Here is a 24,569-nt window from a genome sequence, read left to right on the forward strand (position 1 = left end):
ATTTCAAACTCCCCCAAGCTTGGGGGAACATCCTTGTTATGCAGCTGTTGACTTAGTCTTGGATTTCTTGTCTAGCCAGCACTACTGGGCTCTAGGCCCAAGATTTTACAAACTGCAAGCAATCACATGAGGCTGTTCGCAGTTAGGCGTAGGGTGACACTACCACTGGCAGGCAATTTTTAGGCTTCACAGGCTTTCCAAGAAAAATTCACAAATACTCTCATTTTCAAGGCTAAACCTGTCATCATAGTCAGTGAGCCATGTAGCTGGTTTGGGTGTAGTTAGTGAAGGACAGGTTGTGTGGGATATACGTATTTGAAGAATGTGTGCTAAGAATCATCAGAAGGGTTTGTTTGTCTGAAACTGCAGGAATATTCCAATTCCTGTATCTTTCACTTTGTACTTTGGGGATGAGCCACACTTCCACAGGGAGGTACTCCTACTGAAGGGAGTATGTTCTATCACTCCCGTGTGTTAGGGTAGAAAAAGAGTTGAGAAGCCCTGATCTAGGATGTGTCATTCGTGAAGAAGTTAGGAGATGTTTCTAAATTACATATGTACACTCACAGTCAATGACATACTTTTCATCTCTGAGTAACTTGAACAGATGTCTACTCTCTCTTGGTGCCTAGTAACTGCAGAATGATTCTCATTTTAAGTGTTTGGCAATTTGGGGATGGGGAAAGGAATGGACAGAGCAACTGAACCTGTACGAGTTTTCATTCTTTATGACAAATGCATGATATGTCTTCAGGAAAATGAAGAAAATATTCATTTTTGCAAATGCTATCAATCTCTAACAATCTCTAACAATCAAAAATTCACTTGGCAAGAGAAGTGGTATAGCTATACAGAATTGTGGTTATTGTTACATTGTTCTGTTTACTGTAAACCTGGCTCAGTATTGGTAAATATGGTGTAGCAGAAAATGAACTGTTGTGAGCTATCTGGGCATCAGTCCAAGATATCATTAAAAATACTGCCTCAGACTAATTTGGGTTTATGAATAATATTTTGTTAACAGCTCGAATGAAATTGAGCCACATGGTGTAGCTTAAAATTCTGAATCCACAAAATAATGAGAGTAGTTTAAGTGTAGAGTGCATACTTAATATTCTATATTTAAGTGATAAATTTTTATGTAATTTTGTGTTAACCCTTAAACTATAGGTACTCAAATACTTAATGTGATCTGATATCTTTAATGCTGTGTGTGGTTTGCTGTTAACTTGCATTCCTTTTAAGGAGAGGTTGCCTGAACAAATATTAAAATAGACATTCAACACCTGTATGGATGTGCAAACAGCTGGAGTTTGTTAACATTCACCAAAAAGATTGAAGGAATAAAGTTGTTGGAAAGGTCCAGGAACTTAATTCCTGTATTTTACTAATGAAAGATTATAATTATACCTAAAATAGGTTATGGGGATTATTAATATTTGGTTATAAATTATTGATTATATTAGGTATAACAAAGAGAATGAGGTGTTATGATGTATGAGATGATCCAAGACAAAAATTCATATTTAGATGCTTCTTACCAAGAAACCATATATTTGTCTTTTCCTTTGTTGTACTATTTTGATTAGCTTAAGTTCTTTCTGAGCATACATATATAAACTCCTATTAAGAAGATACAGGAGAGTTGATTTTCTCTCATTGTTAGTATGTAAAATACTTTTCTAATGAAAAGGTATATGTATTATTTGAAGAATAAATTTTAAATATACCTTTTGTCAATAAATATTTTATTCATTTTCCAGGTTAGCACTCTACGTATATGAATATCTGCTCCATGTAGGAGCTCAGAAATCGGCTCAAACATTTTTATCAGAGGTATGTTTTATATATTTTATGTTGTATATGCATTATATATGTGTATAATATATTTATGCATATATGCAATATGCATAATATAGTCTTTATATAGTTAAGCATTTTTAGTATCCCAAAATGCCATTTCCATGCCAGTACCCTCCTACTCAACTTGCCAGTCATTTTTTCCCATAGAAATAGGAACTAATGTTAGCCTTTACAACAATATTCAAGGAAGCAAATTTGCTTAAAAAAAAGACAACCACCACCAAACACCAAATATCTAATTTTAGTAGTATCTTATTTTGGCATCATTCACAATTTTGTAAAAAATAGTGGGTTTTTTTGTATGGATAATAGTGGATTGATGACTAAACTTCAGTTAGAAAACATTTTGATTATCTTTTTTTTTTTTTTTTTTTTTTTTTTTAGATAATTATTTTTTATTGAAGGGTAGTTGACACACAGTATTACATTACATTAGTTTCAGGTGTACAACACAGTGATTCAACATTTATATACATGATAATTCTAAGTACCAGCTATCACCATACCAAGTTGTTACGATATTTTGACTATATTCCTTATGCTATACATTACATCCCGGTTGCTTATTTATTTTACAATTGGAAGTGTGTACTTTTTCTTGGTTGTTGTTGTTAGGGCATCTCTCATTTTTATTGATCAAATGGTTGTTAACAACAATAAAATTCTGTATAGGGGAGTCAATGCTCAATGCACAATCATTAATCCACCCCAAGCCTAATTTTCGTCAGTCTCCAATCTTCTGAAGCATAACGAACAAGTTCTTACATGGAGAACAAATTCTTACATAGTGAATAAGTTACATGGTGAACAGTACAAGGGCAGTCATCACAGAAACTTTTGGTTTTGCTCATGCATTATGAACTATAAACAGTCAGTTCAAATATGAATACACATTTGATTTTTATACTTGATTTATATGTGGATACCACATTTCTCTCTTTATTATTTTTAATAAGATGCTGAAGTGGTAGGTAGATACAACATAAAGGTAGAAAACATAGTTTAGTGTTGTAAGAGAGCAAATGTATATGATCAGGTGTGTGCCTGTAGACTATGTGTTAATCCAAGCTAGACAAGGGCAATAAAACATCCACATATGCAGAAGATTTCTCTCAGAACAGGGGGGGTGAGGTTCTAAGCCTCACCTCTGTTGATCCCCAATTTCTCACCTGATGACCCCCCAGCGACTGTGCCTGTCTTAGGTTGTTCCTCCCTTGAGGAATCTTACCCGTCTCTGGCTAACCAGTCATCTTCCGGGGCCACACAGGGAAATGTTAAGTTGGTAAGTGAGAGAGAAGCCTTATTGTTTGAAATGGTTAGCTTTTTATTTCTTTGCATATTTATGCCCTGTGGCTTCTATGCCCAGCATTTGTCTTGAGGTATCTTTACCACTTGGAGGAGTTATGATACTCGGTAAATTTGATATGAGGCACGAATTCTATTTAAGAATTCGTTGTAATTAGGAAGGAAGAAGAAAAGCTATAGAAGTAGCAGGCGGGAGAAAACATGGGAAGATTGATTATTTCTTTGACATATCTTCTTGTAGAGTAACTTCAGCATGTATATATTTTAAGCTACTACTTAAATTGCGCACACACATTAACATAATAGGAGTATAGTTACATAACCAAAGCATACCTGTAATTACCAGCCATCTCCAGTGAAACCAAGAAAACCAGTTAGGCACCTTAGGCATTTGTGAAAACTTATCAATGATATGATGGTTATTATCTAACTGAATTTGAATAGTTTGAGAAAAATCAGACAAATTAAAACAACCCATTCCTGGGCACTGTTCACATCCCATATGTTCTTTTAACAGTAAATAGTCTGTAGTTGTAAGATTTTGGAGCGCTACAATTTGCACTTCTCCTAATTCTTGGTTGAGTTCCAACAGTATAGATCCAGTCAAATTTGTTGTTTTACTGTATGCACAGGCCAGCTTAGATATCTCCTTCATTCCCATGGCAAGTCCAGGAGCTGGTGGGATGAGTGCATCTACAGCTGTAGCAGTGCGTGGATCTTTGTTGGGGTTTTTTGATGATCATCTTCTGGCATGAGTCTTCCCGAGAGTGCTGATGTTGGAAGTTCTCTTTCATATCGTTTCTTAGTTCATTTTCGGGGTAGCCAAATTAGGCTTTGATCCTCTGTATAAACACAAACAGACCCTTTGCCTACACTTTTATATGTCCTTTATATTATTGTGTAGAACTCATTAGAGGTCACCACATAGGAACTGCATTTTTTTTTTTTTAATCATTAATCTACACTTACATGACGAATACTTACGAATACTTTGTTTACTAGGCTCTCCCCTATACCAGGTCCCCCCTATATACTCCTTTACAGTCACTGTCCATCAGGGTAGCAACCTGTTGTAGAATCACTACTTGTCTTCTCTGTGTTGTACAGCCCTCCCCTTTCTCCCACCCCGCTATGGATGCTAATCTTAATACCCCCCTACTTCTCCCCCCCTTATCCCTCCCTACCCACCCATCCTCCCCAGTCCCTTTCCCTTTGGTACCTGTTAGTCCATTCTTGAGTTCTGTGATTCTGCTGCTGTTTTGTTCCTTCAGTTTTTCCTTTGTTCTTATATTCCACAGATGAGTGAAATCATTTGGTATTTCTCTTTCTCTGCTTGGCTTGTTTCACTGAGCAAAATACCCTCCAGCTCCATCCATGTTGCTGCAAATGGTTGGATTTGCCCTTTTCTTATGGCTGAGTAGTATTCCATCATTTTGATTATCTTATTTCAAGTTCTTGTTTCTTTTTAAAAATTTTTCTCCACATTTTTGAATTTTGAATTTAAGCTTTCTTACAATGATGCTTTTTCTTTTCCAATTTGTATAATAATGAGAATGAGGAGGATTTTATTGACTTCTATTATATGCCAGGCACATTGTTGGCCAAGGTATTTTATACATGTTATCTTTAATTCTTAAAAGATGGCATTATTCCTGTTTTATGATAAGAACTGGGCTCAGAGAGTTTATAGAACTGGTTCACCTTAGTCAGTTATGGAACTAGAATTCAAACCTAGCTCCACATCAATTCCAAAGCTCCTGGTTTTCTTGCTGAGTTCCCTCTGTGCTGTCCAGTATAGCAGCCAGTTATCAATATATAGATTTTTGAGCACTTGAAATATGACTAATCTAGTTGAGAAGTACTACAAGTGTGAAGTTCACACTACTGGATTTTGAATTTTAATATGGTTAGTAGAAAATTTAAGATTACATATTCAGCTTTCATTTGTGGTCTGTGTTTATATTTCTCTGGGGCAGTGCTGGTCAAAATTATGTTGTGCTAGTGATCTCACTACTTTGGCCCCCACCAGATCAGGGATGTAACAGGCAACCTCTTGACCACAGTGCCCTGCCTAAGGTACAGCCTTCTTGAGATTCACTTGCTCCTAAAGAATTGCTCATAACCCTCCAATCTTTTATCTGGTTAATTAGTTTATAATGAGAGGTATGTTCAGAATATGTAGGAAGTCAACTGTTTTACCATAGAAAGTAAAACATATGTAATGTAATAAAAATTTGATTTCAAAGTTCATTCAAATCAAAAGTTTTGTGTATCTATATCTCATTAAATCATTAATTAGAAGACTTCGTTTTATGATTTTTCTACATCACATTCTCTGTTTGGTAGTACAAAAGCAGTGATTGAGATTGCAAAAAGGATACTCTTAGTATTTTTATTCTTTATCACTGCCACCTAGAAGAAACTAAAGTTAGCTATAGAGATTTCCTTTTTTTATATTAATACAGTTGAAAACTTGGTGAAAGAATTTACTGATCTCTTTTCTTATATCAGAGAATATTTTACTGTTTTACTGATAAGAACTGGGCTCAGAGAGTTTATAGAACTGGTTCACCTTAGTGAGTTATGGAACTAGAATTCAAACCTAGCTCCACATCAATTCCAAAGCCCAAAGTTGAATTCCAAATTCCAAATACCAAAGTTGAATTGGTTCAACTTTCTGAATCCTCAGGGGTCCCCAAGACTGTATTTTCTTACCAAAATTATAAGAAATCAGATACAGTGCTTACTAAACTTCATCAAAAAAGAAAATGTTGTTAACTTATTTAAGGAAGTTCAGATACTTGGACTCAAATGGATTATGTGGATTGAGCAGGTAACTAGATACTGTACTGATATGCCCTGAGCTCAATGGAAAATAGATGTACAAAATTCCTAGGACTATCTGGTAAAAATAAATTTCAGTTTCTGAAGAGATTCACACATTTTTGCTAAGTATGTACCATGGTTATATTTTTTTCTGGCTGCATTTGGAATACAAAACTGAGGATTTCTCTGCTTTCTCAGTCTGGTTCAATTTCACAAGAGGAATCAGTTAAGCTGAAAACAGTGTTGTCACCAAGAAGATACAGTATTTCTGGACTTTGGAGATGAGTGTATGTGATTCCCAGAACTATTCTTCACATTCTAGCTTACCAGACTCTGAGTGGCAATGTGAAAATGTGTCCTAATTACCTAAATAACCAATATAGGGTTGGCTAAATATAGGGAATGGCTAAATTCATTGAGGTGTAAGTTTACCATAATGTAAAAGAATAAGTTAGATCTTTTTGGACTTAACATGGTAGACTTCTAAAACATTTTCTAGGAAAAAGTAAGCTGAAGCATGCCATTTATCCTTTGCGTATAAAATGATCTTTATTTATTTTTGTGGGTATGTATTTATGAATGGGAAGTATAATAAAATGTCTAAAAGAATGTACATGCTCTGGATCAAACAGGAGCAAGCCTGTGATCACCAGCAGGGGAGATGATTTCTACTAATCAGCCAGGAAATGTGCTTTCCTTCTCTGCTGGGCCTGAAACACCCCTTTCACTGAGAGACACCTGGGAGTCTGGGAGCTCCTGCTATAGGGGTGTCCCACACAACAAATGGTCCAGCCTAGTAGCCTCTTTGTCCCCATGCACTGATATTCCCCTCCTCTGTTCAGAGACACAGAATGACCAGGTGAGAGGGATCCTGTCACAGTAAGCACCAGGCCAGGGAAGCCCTTCTAGCATGGGCCTGAGCACCCACATGTTTGAAACAAACTCATACAGGATGTGTTCTCTGATCACTTTGGCATCATCAAACAAGGAATCAATAATAGAAAAAACAGGAAAACTTTCAAACAGGTAAAAATGAGACAGCACATTTATAAGTAATACACAGGTCAAAGAGATCTTAAAGGAAATAAAAATACATAGAACTGAATGGAAATGAAATCACATCATCAAATTATGTGGGTTGCAGCTAATGCAATTCTGAGAGGGAAACTTATAGCACTAAACTTTGCATCAAAAATGAGGAAAGGTCTCAAATCAATAATCTAAGTTCCTACTTCAAGAAATTTGGAGAAGGGGAAAAAAATCCTAAAATAAGCAGAAGGGAAGAAATAATAAAAAGCAGACATCAGTGAAATTGAAAACAGGAAAACAACAGAGCAAATCAAAAGTAAAAACTGATTCATTATAAAAAAAAATCAAGTTGATAAATGTCAGTCACTTTACTATGTACTTGAGGTCACATAGCTAAGATTGTGTGAAAGCTGCTTTTTGCTAATGGGTCTTAGGGCTCCTGTATATTTAATATATAAATTTTCCTGTATATACAGGATGTATTTTTTTGAAAACTTAAGAATGAAAATATCATGTCTTGTCCAACTGAAGGTATTTTGCTTGAAGCTTTTTAATTTGTAACTCAGATATTGAACCTATGATGTTTAATTATTTTTATTATTACAAACATCAGATGTGCACTTGGAAATAAAATTCCAAACAGTAAAAAAAAGAGAATGTATATGCTGGACTAGTTTTCTGGGAGTGGGGATGTTAAAGGGCTCAATGGGGGAATTTAAAACTAGAAATATATATATATATATATATTTTATTTGTATATATATGTTCTTTGTACAGTTATTTAAAAATAAAAATAAAAATAAATAATGGAAGAGAAAATACAAAATTATCTCCCTTTTAAAATGGAAGCCTAGAGGTAGATCAGTGATTGGCCATTGCTGGGTACACTGTAGAGTTCTAGATAATTTCAATTCATTAAATTTCAGTAGCTTTCTATATCCTCCCTCATACTTCTAAGTCTCCACAGTATGTAGCTGCTGCATGTGTTTGCCTCTGCACACCTTCAGTTTCTGTCATCTGGGATTTGCTCAGTGATGTTCACTCTACCTTAAACCTCCTTCCTTTTTCTACCTGACTGGCTTAGAAGTAGCTTTTTTTAGGAAAGCTTTCTCAGGGCTTCACCTTTCTACGCTGATGGTGCATTCTTATAGGAAGACCTTTGCATACTATGCCAGGAAGCTTGAACTTTATCTTCTTGGCAAGAGGGAGCTTTTGATGGTTTTTAGGTAAAAGAATAACATCATTAGGCATGTACTCTGGTGTCTATGTGAATGGCAGTACTCCCCTCCCTAACTGTAGACAGTAAAGAAAGGTGAACCTAATCTTTTAGACCTTTGTGCTCTATTTAGCATTATTTTCCTCTCTTACTGTCACTTGGATCATCTGGAAAATTTAAGCCTGTTTATTGTAGAATGACTTCTTAAGTAGTTTGAGTAGTAAAGGACCATCTTATCTAAGTTCTTCTTAGTCTATCCCTAGATTTTTACCTAATTCAGAACTGTTACACAAGAACTTAAAAAGTAGGGAGACCTATTTATTTGGGTTGGGTATAGTGATTAAAAAGGAAATGATTGAAGTGACAACAATTATTCAAATACTCGATATTCTCACTCTGGTTCAAGGTGAAGTAAAGTATTTTTTCCTATAAGGGCATTCTCCTTCAGGTTGAATGAGGAATGGGTATCTACGATGTTAATGAGCCCTTTGGAACCAGAATATTTACTGTGCTTTGCCACCTTTTTCATTAGTATGGGGTTGCTTTGGGGGGAAGTTGTACGAAGGTCAGATTGGAACTCTAGGCATCATCTGAGCAAGTAAGATATATATCTCAGCAGCCCAATCTCTCCCTGGGGCTTAGTCATTCTAATGTGCCCACAGCCTGGACTGTCGGATAGTGGGCTGCTCCTGATAGCTTTTGTTATCAGTCAGAAAAGTAGGGCACTATTAGCCCAGCTTTCTTTCTTTCTTTCATTTTTTTTTTTTTTTTACCTTTTAGTTAAAAGGGTAAGAGAGTAAGAGTAAAAATCAAAACATTTCTCTAGCCAGGTTGTGTTAACTAGCTCATTGTTATCTGATTCGTGATAGAGTCTAAACTACTGCCTGAATCCTAAATATAATTTGTATGTCTTTTCATTTTCTTATCTCCAGGGGACAAAACTGAATATTCTTTAGAAATAATCTCAGTATAGAACCCTTCCTCTGCTTTATCTTTTATAATTCTTCACTATTTAATAATTACAAACAAAATGCCAAGAAATTTTCTATACAGTTCTATATCAAAGTCCGTTACCTTGGATTCATTAGCAACTATTCTCTTCTTGGTTATTGTTTCATTATGCAAAGATAATTCTGACTCATTTCTAAAATTTTGCATGATATTCTGTGTCTCAGATGGTTTGGTGTCCTTAACAAATAAAATTAAGAATTAGAATGTTGTGAGATCTAGATTTATTTACCTCTTAAAAATTTTATATTATTAATACTTCATTACTAATTCCCATAAATTAGACAATAAGTTAGAAATAGAGGCTTAAAAATATCTAATGGACAGATTCTTCAGATTATATTAGGAATGCTTAATTATGGAACACCCTAGACTCCAGAATTGTGTTCCCTGTCTATCTTTCAGGTATGTGAAGAGAGAAAATAATAATTTTATAACCAGTTTCTTGAACTTTAATTTGGAAGCAATATAATGTAGTGGGTAAGAGTAATTGCTTTAGGGCCAGACTGCTGGGTTTCAATTATGTTCTACTTCTTATTTACTTACTTAGTTTTCTTAATTATACAAAGAATAAAATTGTAAAATACTTTAAAGTTGCACTGAGATTTACATGTTAGTATATATAACCCTGGCATGAAGTACTCTAAAGAGTTATTTTTAAAACTCTTGACCAATTATTTTCTATCTCTGTAGCTTCTTTCTTTAGGGTGCAAACATAAATATATATCCTTTGTGTACAAATGTGCTCCAAGTGTCTGCCCCTTGGGTGGCCCACAACCTTCCTACCTCCTGGGGTTACCTTTTCTATCAAAATGGCTCCAGCTCTAATCCCTGTTATTATGGGTTGTTTCAAGTCCTCTCTATTACCTCTGTAGCTTCCTGGGAGAGGGGGTGCTAAGAGTACTTTTTCTGTAATTTCCTGTTCCCACCGAATGTTACTGCCCTGCTGCTTCTCCTCCTTACGGCTGATACCTTTTCTTTGCCTGAAATCTCGTGTGTCCCTCATAGTCTCAATTCTCCACTAATTCATTGCCCTGGTATATAAAAGATTCTTACTCAAGTTTAGGGCAAAACTGAAGACTATTAAGCCTTATACAGTCTAGGTAACAATGTTAACTTGAGTATTAAACACACTATCCTTAACTATCCCAATAAAAGACGTTCCTCTTTAAGAGGACTTCTGAAGCAGAGCAGCACTATTCCAGTAAAGCTTCCATAGAAATGCTCTCTGATCTCTGCTGTCTAGTAAGTTCATCACTTGGCACAGGTGACCACTGATCACTTGAAAAGTGGCTAGAGCAATTGAGAAATAATTCAATTTACTTAATTTTAAACTAAAGAGCCACATGTGGCTAGTGGGTACCATGTTGAACAGCAGTTTTGGATTATCTACTTCTAAGTGCAGGTAGATTTTTCTCCCTGTTAAACATCTATTAGTTTTAATTTTTTAATTAAAATATATTTCATTTTTGCTTTTTTACATTTAGTTTCATGTATAGATATTCCCATACTTCTTTACATAGAAGATTTTTAGAAAATTAGTGGAACAGTAGGTTATATCTAAATTAGAAGTTTCAGGAATTCTGTCTAGGAACACACATATACATAGGCACACAGATTCTTTTCTTAACACAGGAATTAACTTTATCCTTTTGTGCTATTAAAATTATTTTGAAAATTGGTTCTCAAAAAGTACAAAAGGATTGAGAAGTAATCTGAAAAGCTTGGAGCCAAGAGCTTTAAGCCTGCTGCCGCTCTGCTGGAGAGGTTGTTGAAGTGGGTCTGGATCATGCAAGGAGGTCCCACACTGACGGGGCTAGAATCTCCTGCTGACAGTTGTCCCACCCTAACTAATGATGCTGCTGCTTCAGCTAGCCAATACTTCCTTCTTGGAGCCAGGGGCTAGAAGTCTCTCTCTTCTTCCTCCAACCTTTTGATCTCCTATTAGTGTTTCCTGATGGCAGAACTTAACAGGAAACCAGCTGGCAAGGAGCCTAAGAAATATAATTTTCAGAAACTCAGCACCAAGTGTAGGATGGAGTATAGAAGGGTGCGTGTAGGGATGGGAGATAATAGGTATATGACCCGTATACCTTGCCAGAAGCATATAATGATGAAAAGTTAAGCAAGCAAGCATGTGTGTGTGTGTGTATACCTATGTATGTTCATGTGTGTGTGTGTGTATCATGTTTTCTTTTGTTTACACAAATACTAGTTTACTATACACATTGTTCTGTGCTTTGGTTTCTGTTTCACTTGTTTGACTTCAATTATTTTATACTGGTTCATGAAATGTCATAATTCCCTTTTTATGGTTGTAGGGTATTTATTTTATGAAATGAGCCATGGTATATTTCACCAGCCCCCTACTGATTAGACATTTAGGTTGTTGCCAGTCTTTTGCAATTATACACATTGCTTCAGTGAAAATTGTTTATATATAATTTTGCATTTGTGACCATATAGAATAAATTCCTAGAAGAATTGCTATATTAGTATGTGCATTTGTAATTTATAGTTACCTTCTATAAATCGTATAGCTTTATGTATGTCTTACTCCTGACAGTATACCTTTTGTTCGTGATTTAATGTTTGTTTCTGCATTTGTATAGAAATGTTGACAATGGTAGATCACATGATCGAGACACAGCACAATCACAGACTTACACCAGGAGATGTCTGGCTTTCTCATTGGCCACACTGGGGAATTAAAAGGACTATGAGTGGGCTTTATGACGCCCACCCTCTCCAACTCCTATAGAGTTTCTTCAATTTCCTTGTCCCCCCCCCCAGGCAATTTACACTGCTTAATATTTGTCACCCACCAAGGTACAAGCAGAGCTACAGATGGGTGCTTAGCATGTCCCCTCAGGCCCTGCAAAGTATCTACTCCCAAAATATATTCAGGGATGGGAGAAATGTACACGGTATACTCCTTTGGGGGTAAACGATCTATCCCCAATTGGATTTGGGCTTTCTTCACTCTAATTGCCTTACCCCCATAGCCATCTATCACAGCAGGGGTCCCAGGAAAATACTCAGGGTTGCCATGAATCAAAGAACACTCAGCTCCTGTGTCTACCAGTGCCAGGATACATTTTACATTCACAGGGGACCAATAAATTGCTAATTCTACATGTGGCCTCTGGTCCCCACCATGTCCCCCAAGGTGGGGACTTTGACCCTCCCCTCAGTCAAACTGCGATACCCAATCATCTTTCTGTGGGGGTGAGGGCCCTGGCGAATCCTGAGTACTGTCTCCCATGAAGTTTTGCAGGGACACAGGCTGGGCAATGAGGCCTTGACTCTGGTTTCCGTGTCCTGGACCTCAGCGGCTGGAACTACTGTTCTGGCTTTAATTGGTGCCACAGTTCTAACAATATTCTATTGGGATGCCCATCGAGTTTTTCTTTCACTGTCCCAGCCTTTATCAAATCAACCCACATCTGGGTCCTCGAGACCTTCACAGGGCCTTTTGCACTTCTTCTTTCAGTCATGGCCTGTACTTCCCTCTGTGCCCTTATTGTTTCAGCCTCCCCCAGATCTCTAAAGTACGAGTAGCCACACTCATAAGTTGCCCCAGGTGGAGGGCAAGAGTATTCACTAGGGACCCAAAGAGAGATGTGGGAGCTGCATGCAGCACTAGATTTCTCATTCCTATAGTGACCTCCTCATCAGGGCCCTGGGGGTCCATATTATAGATGATGTTTTTCATGCCCAGTTCCTGCAGTACCTGTTGGAGCTCTGCATACATTTTCCAAGTACTGGGAAAATATGGTAAATCACCCTGATTAGTCCAAACTATCCTGATGGCAACTGTCAGCGATTCTAGGAGTGTCTGATTCCCTGAGGTGTGATGGGCATTTTACAACCGCTGCCGGAGGGAAAGGTGAGTCATCAGGGAAGCCATTCTACTCATCTCTGTACCCAACACAACGTTTTCCACCCCCATATCCCAGAAATGTAAAAGCCATGTAGGTAGAGATTCCGATGGCCTCTGCCTACCAGACGCTCATGTCCACCAGCTCATCCTGAGTATAGGGGCGGAACATGGTGTGCTCCACAACCTGGGGACGGGGCTGCTCCTCCCCATGAAGAGCCCATTGTTGTTTTGTTTTTATTTTCTTAATTACATCTGGGTGGACCTTTAAAACAGGAGAAGATGGTACCTCTGGCGGTGGCCGGGGTAGCAGATCCTCCAATGGCCCCCCTCTTCCTCTTCTCCCTCAAGCTTCTCCACCAATGGCTCCTCCTCCATGATTTCCAGGACTGAAGGCACTACTCTTTCCTCCCCCTCCCCCACAGCTTCCTGCAACGCAGCTTTTCCTACTGTCTCCCCACTCGCCAATGCTAAGGAATCTTGTAGGAGTGTGACCTGCCTTTTCAGTAACTGTCTCTCTTCTTTAAAAGCATCCCGTAGGTTATTGCCCAGTTCCTCCAAGCGATGCTGAAGTGTGTCTCTCTCCCGCCTAAGTCCCTTGATAATCCTCTCTTTCTCCTGTATAACATTTTCTACCATCTCAATGAAAAGAGACCCTACAATGCCAGCCACTACATGGCCCCCTAAGGTCTCCAAGCAGTCTTCCAACTCCCAGAGGGAGAATTCTGCAACTTCCGGTGTTTCTACCCTTCCCCGGTTCTGGGGAAGGCCCCACCCCTCTAAGAAGTACTTTACCCTAGACCAATTCCCCACTAGGGGTTCCCAACTTGGAAACCCCACAGCTGGGGGGATAATAGCAGGTGAAGTGGCACCCTGTGCTTCTGCATCCACTTGGGTCTCCCCACCATCCACAGGAGCAGCCCTCCCAAAGGTCACGCCCATTATGACAGATTTTGGGTTCAGAGGCACCCTGCTGGTAGCCACCAGATGTAAGTCCAGGGAGATGAAATCCCAGAGCAAAATATCTCTAAAAACTGAAATCAGTCAAAGGGAGAAATAAAGTTTAAAACCCATTTATTGCTTACAAGCTTCAGTCCAGGGCCGTCTCTCTCCTCTGATCCTGAAGAAGCAAACAAGCAAGCCAGCCAGCCAGCCCCTCCCTTTAAACTCTCAGGTTCAGACATGCCCTAGGTTGCCCAGGTAATTACCGTTGACATGGAGATGAACTTCTCTCCACCCCTGAGGATATGCAAATGCACTAAAGCCAGGCAAGATACTCTGGAAATGTTACAATTTTACCCACACTGAGTTCCTATTTTTTTTTAAAAAAAAACCTTTCTGGTTAAGAATTACTAACTTTTTGCATAGTAGGTGATAGAAAGGATTCCTTGAATTTTTTGAAATCTATAATTATAGTTGCTTTGTTTTCCTCCATAGCATCAGTCACCTTTGACTTTTACTATAAATACAATCTTCTTTTCTGCTGTTGTTTGTGTTCTATCTTCCCTAATAAATATAAGATTTTCTTTTGTGTTTACTGCTATCCAGTGCTTAGAAAAGGCATTGCAATAATATCCACCCAACTTTTCAATTTCTAAATTTAATTTGTAAAGAGTATTTAGTCAGAACTCTTAATTTTTTAGAGAATTAAACTTTTATTACAGTGTTCTGATTTTATTATAGTGAACTCCAACTTACCTGAAATGTAAATAACTGGAAAGTTAATATCACAATCTTTTTTACTCTTATTTTATGGAAGACATGTGCCTTCTTATTTCCACCCCCTCAAATCAGGTATTTATTAAAAACTCAATCCTTAAGGCATAATTTAGAGTCCATACATATTAAGCCCAGATTCTTGTAAATTGCTGGGTTAATGATGATAACTGATTTTTATATTGATGTCAGTAATGGTGACTTTGATATGCCTTAAGATCCTGAAATCCCTCCTGAAATTTTGGTACAGTGAGAAGCAAATTCAGGAAAATAATGGTGGCATCTTCTGTTATAAACTACTAATCAACAAATCACTGGGTAAAATGAGTACTTATAAAACTTGAGTTAGGAATAAGTTTGTAATGATTAAAATCTTATATATTACCTTAATATTTTATATGGGAAAATATTGTTTTGAACTATGTATAAAAAAAGTATTATTAGGAAGTACTTAATATCTCTTTTATTTATTTTAGATAAGATGGGAAAAAAACATCACATTGGGAGAACCACCAGGATTCTTACATTCTTGGTGGTGGTAAGTATCTTTTATTCCATTTTTACTAGACTGATAATACATTCCAGGAGGCCTGCTTTCTACCTGTTTATGATTTCATGCCTCTCTTTTATTCTTTGTCATTTTCTACAAATATTTTCTGAAAGACAGCACTTATTAAACAAGCTCAAAACCAGCATTAGTGTTATTTAACTTAAAGATACTACTACTGAGTCAAATTGGAATTGGGGCCTATATGTGGAATCCCCAACTCTTAAGTATGATTCTATGTTATTCAGCTTGAGCTACCATAATAAAATACCATAGATTAAGTATCTTAAACAACAGAAGTTCGTTTCCCACAGTTTGGGAGGCTGGAAGTCCAAGATCAAGCTGCCTGCATGGTATGGTCCCTTTCTGGTGAGAGCTGTCTACATGGCTTTTAGATGGTTGCCTTCTTACTGTGTCCTCACATGGAGAGAGTGTCTTATAAGGACACTTATCCCATCATGAGGGCCCCACCCTCATGACCTCATCTAAATCTGAGGATACTGAAGGTGGTGGTGGTGGTGGTGAAATGTTTAGGACAGTGAAGAATAATCTAAAAAATACTTCTTGATTATTTTTTGAAATAGTTCTATATAGGCTCAGAGATAGAACTGACTAGGATCAAACAAGATTGTCAGACAGTATTGGAGGCCTAGTTGATACTAGAGCTTATAAATGTCATTGTAGTATCAGTATGCTGAAATTGTGACTTTTCTGTAGCAGAAATCAGTAGTCCAGGTATTTGTATGGACAAGCCAGGATTTTTTTCTTTTTCCCTTTTCTTTAATTAAAAGCATTTCCTGTTGAGTGTCTTATACATTCAACTCTCAACATCTTATGTGAAAGAAAAAACAAAAGCTCTCTTCTGTTGTCATGCACGTAGTTTCCTTGGTATGTTATTTAATGCCATCATCTTAATCTGTCTCCTGAAACATGCCTTACTAGAAGTTCTGTGGTGAATGGGGCTGCACACATGGTCAGTTGTGGTTGTGGGTTTCCCTTGTTTGTCTCGTGTAGTATGGCAGGAACAGGTGCAGTCCTTGCACTCAGAGTTGTTCCTGTATTTGGAACAACGGTTTGTTGCAGTTAAGAACTATCATTTTTGTTTTCCTGAGGTTTAAGACTGAACTCTTTTAATGTATAATATTACAACAGTTTTTCATTTAGCATGCCAGGTATTAATGAGGTCTAGTTCTAGATTATGAATATTCAACTGTTTGCTGAATATAACTGAGTCTCCTCACCAGTTGACACCCTTATATTTTGTATGTTTCCAATTAGGTCTACAAAATGACATAAGAGACCATTTTAATAGTCTATACCTATTGTATTAGTGGGCTAACAAAGTGAGGAGCTTAAGGTTTCCATTAAAAATTAATTTTATTTCTTGCTCCCATTTCCCTTTTATTCCCATTTCTCATGAATGTAACTCATTCTCATATTGTAGATGGTCAATAACAATCCACTGAATACTTGGCTTTTTGCTTCAGTCTTCAGTCAGACTTTAGCTTTTTTTTGGTCTTGGCTCTCAGAAGGTGCAGGTCTTCAATCTGCCATTGCATTTCCTTCTTCTATGGCTCTTAAATTCAGGGAAGCCCTGCCTCTGTGATTTTGGTATTTTAAGTAACTTAATATGTTCTTAGTTGTAGATATCAAAGGAAAGATAAATAATGGCACATAAATATTTTTAAACTGTGTTTGTTCATTTTAAATCTAGCACATGCAAAATGTATATGTATAGTATTTTCAGTGCTTTCAATTTTCTCCCTGGAAACCACTAACATACTTTTTGAGGTGCCTACTTCATCTATATAAATCAATTATTCTTAATGACTTTAAGATCATGGGGTCCTCTGAGAATGGATGAAAAGCTAAAGCTGTAGTCCAGAAAAATACCCAGGTCCTGAGCTTTCCTGATCATTGTATGTAGCCAGTCATGACTGAAGGCCTTAAATCCAGCGGATTCCTGACCATTTTTTTTTTGTTAACTGTTTCAGAGGTCCCTTTGCTTTTTGTTTTTTATTAAGACTAGTTTTTAGTAGCTCCACAACATAATTGAGGAGAAGGTACACAGATTTCCCATATACCTCTGCCCACACACACACACCTCCTGCCCACACTCATGCATAGCCTCCCTCATTATCAACATACCCTACTAGAGTGGTACCTTTGTTACAACTGATGAACCCACATTGACACATCATAATCACCCAAAGTCCATAGTTTCTGTTCTTGGTATTGCACATTCTATGGATTTGAATAAGTGAATGATACCATGTGTCCATCATTATAGCATCATACAGAGTAATTCCTCTGCTCTGCCTGTTTATCTCTGTCACTCTTGCCCCTGACCCATGACAACCACTAATCCTTTTAATATTTTTGCCATTTCTAGAATTATTTAGTTGGAATCATATAGTATGCAGCCTTTTCAGATTAGTTTCTTTCACTTAGTAATATGCATTTAAAGTTCTTCCATGTATTTTACATGGCTTGATAACTATTTCTCTTTAATGCTGAATAATATTCCATTGTCTCAATCTGTCATAGTTTTATTTATCTGTTAACCTACTAAAGGACATTTTGGTTGCTTCCAAGTTTGGGAAATTATAAGTAAAGCTGTTACAAACATCCATGTGTAGGTTTTTGTGTGGACATAAGTTTTCAATTCCTTTGGGTAAATATCAAGGAACTCAGTTGCTGAATATATAGTAAGAGTAATTTTGGCAGTGATATATGTCATACATATAGTGCTATGGCTAGTGGTAGAAGCTTTTTCAAAGCAGGTGCTTCATAAGAAACCTACAAACTGTCTTCCAAAGTGGCTGTACTATTTGTGTTTCCACCAGTAATGAATGATACTTTTTGTTCTACATCCTTGCCAGCATTTGTATGTTGTGGATTTGGGCTATTCTAATATGTGTGTAGTGGAATCTCATTTTAATTTGTACTTTCCTGATGGCATATGACATGGAGCATCTTTTTATATGCTTATTTGCTATCTATATCTCCTTGGTCAGGTGTCTGTTTAGGTCTTTGGCCTATATTTTAATCACGTTGTTTCTTATAGTTGAGTTTTAAGAGTTCTTTATATATTTTGGATAAAAACTCTTTATTAGATGTGTCTCTTGCAAATATTTTCTCCCAGTCTGTGGCTTGTCTTCTTGTTCTCTTGACATTGTACTTCATAGGGTGGAAGTTTGTTTATTTTAATGAAATCCAGCTTATCAATTATTTCTTTCATGGATATTGCCTTTAGTGTTATATGTTATATGTGAAAAGTCATTGTCATAACCAAGGTAATTTAGGTTTTCTCCTCAGTTACCTTCTAGGAGTCTTATAGTTTTATGTTTTACATTAGGTCTATAATCCCTTTTGAATCAATTTTTGTGAAATGTGTATGGTCTGTGTCTAGATTCATTCATGTGGATATCTAGTTTCAGTACCATTTGTTGAAAAAATTGTCTTTGCTCCATTGTATTGCCTATACTTCTTTCTCAAAGATCAGTTGACTCTATTTAAGTAAGTTTATTTCTGGACTGTCTATTCTGTTCTGTTGATATATTATCTGTTCTTTTGCCACTAATGTGTTAAACTTGATTACCATAGCTTTATAATAAGTTTAAAGTTGGATAGTATTCTCCAGTTTTGTTCTTAAATGTTGTGTTGGCCATTCTGGGCCTTTTTTCTCTCCCTATAAACTTTAGATTCAGTTTGTTGATAGCCATAAAATAGCTTGCTGGGATTTTGATTGTGAATGCATTGAATCTATAGATCAAGTTGAGAAGAACTGACATCTTGACAATACTGAGATGCCTGACCTTTTTTATCCTTAACTCTTTAAATCTGGGCTTTATAATATGTTCTCTAGGTTAGGGATTCAGGATTAATAATGTTGTCTGTAAGTAATAACATCAACTGTAATAATGGTTGTCTTTTTTGGGGGGACCTAGAAAGCTGTTGCTGCTGGTTAGGTCCAGATGATTAGGATAACATGCATTTTTTGAGAACTTAGTGCTTGCTCAGTTCGTCAAACTAAAGGTCCATGTTGGATGGACCAGTTGCAATTTATGACTTTTTCTCACTTCTGTTTTTTATGGAATATAGAAATGAAGTTGTTGTTTTTTAAGCTTCTTCACCAAATATTTACAAAGTGCAAAGCTATGCTGTCCTCAAGGAAATAAATAGTAGGAGAGATAAACAATAACATTATAACTGCAGTATAGATTCATTATAATAGCAATACAGGAGGGGAGAATTCAGCTTGGGGGAGTTAGGAAAGGCTTCATAAAGAAAGTCAGTCTGAGCTGGAATGGAAGTTGAGTGAGGAAAGGGTATTTTGGGTGATGAATAGTTTAGTATGAAGTCTTGAAAGGGATGGTCATGCATCCAAGGAATGACAGGTAATTTGGGCCAGTTGAATTACAGGTGCAGTACTATCAAGTGACAGAATATAAGACCAGAAACAAAAGCAGGGACCAGACTAGGAAGTCCTGGAGTACATCAAGAATTTTAGACTGAAGCTCAAAGATTTTAAACAAGGTACATTACATGATTAAGTTTATGCTTTAGTTACTCACTTAGCATCAACATAGAGATGGATTGCACAGGGTTGAGAAAAGAGTCAGAGTCTAGTTTACAGGGCAATTGTAATTATCTAGTTGAAAGATGATAAGGTGATGGATCCCAGATAGTTAACAATGAGTGAATACTTTGGAGGCGAAGGTGGATGCTCTTATGTTTTAGGTATAGATGGTGAGATGAACAGTGGTGCTATTGACTGAAGGAATATAGAGCCAAATATAACTCAAATTCTAGCTCTAACCCACACCATAACTTCATCTTAGACCTAACCCTAACCCTAATCCTAATCCTACCCATACCTCCATCCCCTCACTTTCACCCTCATCGTCACCCGCTCCTCACCATAACCCTAAACCTCCATGTTGCACTTCCCTAACGTTATCCTGGAGCCTAACTGTAACTGTAACCCTATCCTCCCCATACACCTAATGGAATATAGAGAGAGCTTTGAAGAAACCACCATAATTTAGCATGGTTAGTTTAAAGTTTGAGATGTCTATGTAACATTCAGAAAGAGATACCCTATACCAAGTCAGAGATCTGGGTCTGTAGCTCTATAGAATTTGGTGTTAAGGCTGAGGGATTGCATGAGAATTCGGTTAACGGTTATGGTTCCGTGTGGGTGAAGGTGATGGGGAGGGTTAGGGGCTAGACTTATGGTTAGGTTTTGGGTTAGGGCTGTCATTAGGTGTAGGGTGAGGATAAGGTTACAGCGAGAGTGAGGTTTAGGGTTCAGTGTTAGGATTTGGCTTAGGTTTTGGTTTTGAGTTATGGTTAGGTATGGGTGAAGGTTAGTATGAGGGTGAGGGGTTAGGGTGAGGCCAGGGTTAGGTGTATGCGAGTAGATAGGGTTATGATTAGAGTTAGGGTCCGGGTTTAAAGTTAGGGTATGGGCAAGATTGGGGTTTAGGGTTATGGTGAGGTGTAGCTCTGAGACAAGTCCATCATGGTTTGGGAATTATTGGCATAGACCATGCTATAGGTGAAGGGTATTCATAAGTGAAACTGCCCAGTGTAATAAGTAAGAGCAGGGCCTGGAGTTGGAACTGTGGGGCAAGTTAACACTTAAGCATGTGAGGATGAGGAAAAGCCTCAAAGGAAAATAATTGGAGAGGAAAGAGGGTGATTAGGGGAGAATAATGTATTGAACCAGGAAAGGCATTCATGTAGACATTAAATTGCACAGCAAGTTTAAGTAAAAAGACCCAAAGACTTTCCTGAATTGGGAAGTGAGGTGAACTTTGGTGGTCTCGGGGAGAACAGTTTCAGTGGAGTGGTGGAAGTGGAATTTAGAAGTCTGCTGTAACTCATTTTTCCAGCTTGATGGTTACTGAGAGTATGTGAGGTGTGGAGAGGCACATGTAGTGGTTTTAGGATTAACAACTGAATAGGACCTGACATTTTTGTATTTAAAATAAAATAGATTTAAGCATATATATATATATATATATATATATATATATATATATATATATATATAGGTTGAGATGAAAAGAATGAGAGTTGAAGATGTAGGAAAGAGAAGTACACATGCACAAAAATGCAGAATGAAGTATGGGAGAGAGGAAATAATTTTACTTTCTGGAACTTTATTTCCATGTTCTTATGTGATTTGCTTATCACTTCTTTTTTTCTTTCCCAGTTTACACCATGCTCAGTGCTGGTATTTCCCATGCCTCCATGTTCAATACCTTTACCTGGATCAAATCCCCTTTGAAACTCTTGAATAAAAGTTTCCAGCTCTTCCATGAATTTCAGAAATAGAAATACCAAGAAGGTTCTTTCTTCTGAAATTAATGTCCTTTTCACATTGTGTGATTCAAAAATATGCACCTTTTAAAACTCCCTACTTAAAGTTTTAGTGGCAGAAATTATGCTTCTTTTTATTGAATTTTATTTATAAAACATATTTTGAAATACCTTTGGGCCGATGAATTTATATCCTGAAATTAAATATATATGACATTGCACAGAAATAAACTATTAACTAAAGTTATCATAAGAATTCAGTATCTTTCACCTGGGAATGGGAAGTCAAATATTGTAGTATGCTAGCACTCTAATGATTTTAGAATCCAGTGGATGACATCAGGTTTAGCTAGGAATAACCAAATACGCATGTGAAAACAATAGCACTGGAACTAGTCAGCTGGCTTACTAGAATGGTATAATAATTATAATTGACAGACTGGTTCTTACTCATCTTGTATGTCTTGCCTATAAAACAGGCCTTGCGTATTTGCATAACCATTTATTTGAATTAAGGTAAACTAAGCAGTGTAAAACAATGTAGGCAACAACTAATATAGAAAGAGTATAATCACAAGGAATTAGCAAGAAAGAAAGCAGAGACAGGTGATCAGGCTATATAGAGAAGGCAAAGTGTATCTGAGAAGGTAGGAAAGGTGTGCACTACAGGGGAAATTTTGTTAGGGAGAAGACATTGTAAAAAACTAATGGAATCTTCCTCTAAATGCAAAAGGTTAGAAAGGAAATTGAGACAAATTTTACTGGGTTAATAAGAAATCTTCTTTGTTTTTGGCTATACTAGCTATATGAAATATTATAGAAGATATTTTTAGAACCTTTATACTTCTTTTAAAAATACTTTTGCATATACCATCTCTTTGTACAAAAGCCTGTAAAATACATAACATATTATTGTCTCTCTTTTTACATAAAGAAACTAAGGAATGAAGCTATCTTCTCAAGGTCAACTTTAGAATTAGAATTGAAGTTTTCTGAATTGTAACCAGTGCTATTTCAGTAACAGATAATATTTCTTAAACACAAAGCAGAATTTAGTGGCCCTCTATTAGTAAGACATTAATTTGTCTTCCCTTTTGAGCATCGTGAGTAGCAAATTATAGACAGTAGATATAAAAATGCACTCAGAAAAGTTGTGTCTTTTGAGTCTGTCTATATTGAGACATCCATAGATCACTGGAAGCTGTATGTAGAGCGATGGGCTGGTTGCCATAGGATACTCAGGAAATGAGTTGGAGTAGGAGGGTCAAAGGTAAGATAACAAAGTGCTTGCTCTTTTATCTGGGACAGGTATCTGCTTATAACAGCTGATGCTGATCAGACTGCCAGAGCTGTATAAACCTGCCTATAGTCATCTTGCAACATGAACTCATAATACCATACTCGCATTAAAGGTAAAATAATGTAAGAATTTAAAAAGCCCAGCTCTGCCACTAACTAATGGTGGGACCCCCTTGGCAAATTAACCTTTCTAAGCCTCAGTTCCCTCATCTATAAAGCAGGACTAATAATAGGAGGATTTAATGCCTGAATATATGATACTTAGTATATGGTATTTGAACTTAGCACATTCGTTTTAAATATAAGCTATTTTGATGATTCTTTAAAATATGTATTTATTACTAATCCAGAAATAGTGTAAAAATTTTATGGTAATGGGACAAAATTTAATGCTTGTATTTTAAAAACTATTAAGTAATGATAAGGAATAAAACAAGTACATGTATGTGGAAGAGCTAAGGTAATGATCAGGTACATGTGTATTTCATGTAAAACCACCCTTAGTCTTACAAATGGATAGTTTTCTTCAGTTTGGATTATGAGTAACTAACATTCGTATATAATCTACTTTTGGGCCAAAGAGAAGTAATTTCCTTGGTTATTGAGACTTGAATTTATAAGAACATGGCTTACTCCTCAGAAAAAATGTTTTCTCCAGGATTTTTTTCTTTAATTTTATTTTCAGGTGGTCCTAATTCTGGCCAGTGGCACAAAGGTTATACAGTTATGTTAGTGTCCCATTTTCTGGACACATCTGGCATATTTATTCACCTTTGCAGATTTCTCTGATGACCATTTTGCTTTTTGTATTCCTCAGAGATATTAACAGCCAACAAAGTCATTTCCACTCACATCCTCAGAATAGAAGGAAAAACAGTATTTGGATGAGAATACTCAACTTGGGAGTCCTGTGTTTGTCTTTGATTTATGTAGGGAAATATTTAGTAATAACAAATGATATAAGAACAAAGATTTTAATACTTTGCAAGTTTTGCTTCCCTATGTTGTTTTTTATCTTGTTCATTTGAAAAATACATATTTTTCACTTGTTTCTGGTTAGGAGTAAACTGTATAAATCTAAAACATTATTCATGAGGATGAATCCACCACATTTCGAGGATGACATTTTAGTTTCAAACTTAACAGATGCAGGGATTAGAGAAATTGAAATGCTCCTTAGCCACCAGCATCTCAGGTTGTACAGAAAGGAAATCTGTGTTTATGGAGGCCCAGAATTTTCTGCCCCTGGTGCTCATGAAAATCAAGGAGCCAGTTCAGTGGGTCATCAGAAGCTCTTAAGTACATCAGTGAAATTCCTCCAAGAACAAATCAAATATTGCTATGAAACTTACTAAAAATTTTAATTCTTCCTCTATTGGTAAGACCATATTTTCATACGATAAATGGCACATTATCTTAATATCAGCCAAAAGCATTTGCCAAGAGTATTTGTAAAATTTTATAGTGTATGAGATATAGCTTGTACTTAGAATTGTCCTTAGGTGTTTCAGGAGGTTGAGTTGCAGCTTTCATCTCATTTATCACTAGTC

The 24,569-nt window shown here is 36.7% G+C and overlaps 1 protein-coding gene and 1 long non-coding RNA gene across 11 annotated transcripts in view; one reads left to right on the forward strand and one right to left on the reverse strand.

The window, feature by feature from the left end:
* SSBP2 (single stranded DNA binding protein 2) overlaps positions 1-24,569 on the forward strand; it is a 295,394-nt gene that overhangs the window by 75,886 nt on the left and 194,939 nt on the right. For 8 of the 10 annotated variants that reach the window (XM_036914200.2, XM_036914199.2, XM_036914196.2 and 5 more), the window contains exons 2-3: positions 1,764-1,836; positions 15,320-15,381. In XM_036914200.2, coding sequence (XP_036770095.1) covers positions 1,764-1,836; positions 15,320-15,381 — 135 coding nt within the window. Of the gene's footprint in view, positions 1-1,763; positions 1,837-15,319; positions 15,382-23,028; positions 23,133-24,569 lie in introns of those variants that run through there. The other 2 variants (XM_057493806.1, XM_057493801.1) reach the window with 2 other exon arrangements.
* Positions 1-24,569, reverse strand: part of LOC130681229 (uncharacterized) — a 156,115-nt gene that overhangs the window by 34,697 nt on the left and 96,849 nt on the right. The gene's annotated exons all lie outside the window — the stretch shown is intronic.

The sequence above is a fragment of the Manis pentadactyla genome, chromosome 2 (genome assembly GCF_030020395.1).
Source record: "Manis pentadactyla isolate mManPen7 chromosome 2, mManPen7.hap1, whole genome shotgun sequence".
Classification (NCBI taxonomy): Eukaryota; Metazoa; Chordata; class Mammalia; order Pholidota; family Manidae; genus Manis; species Manis pentadactyla.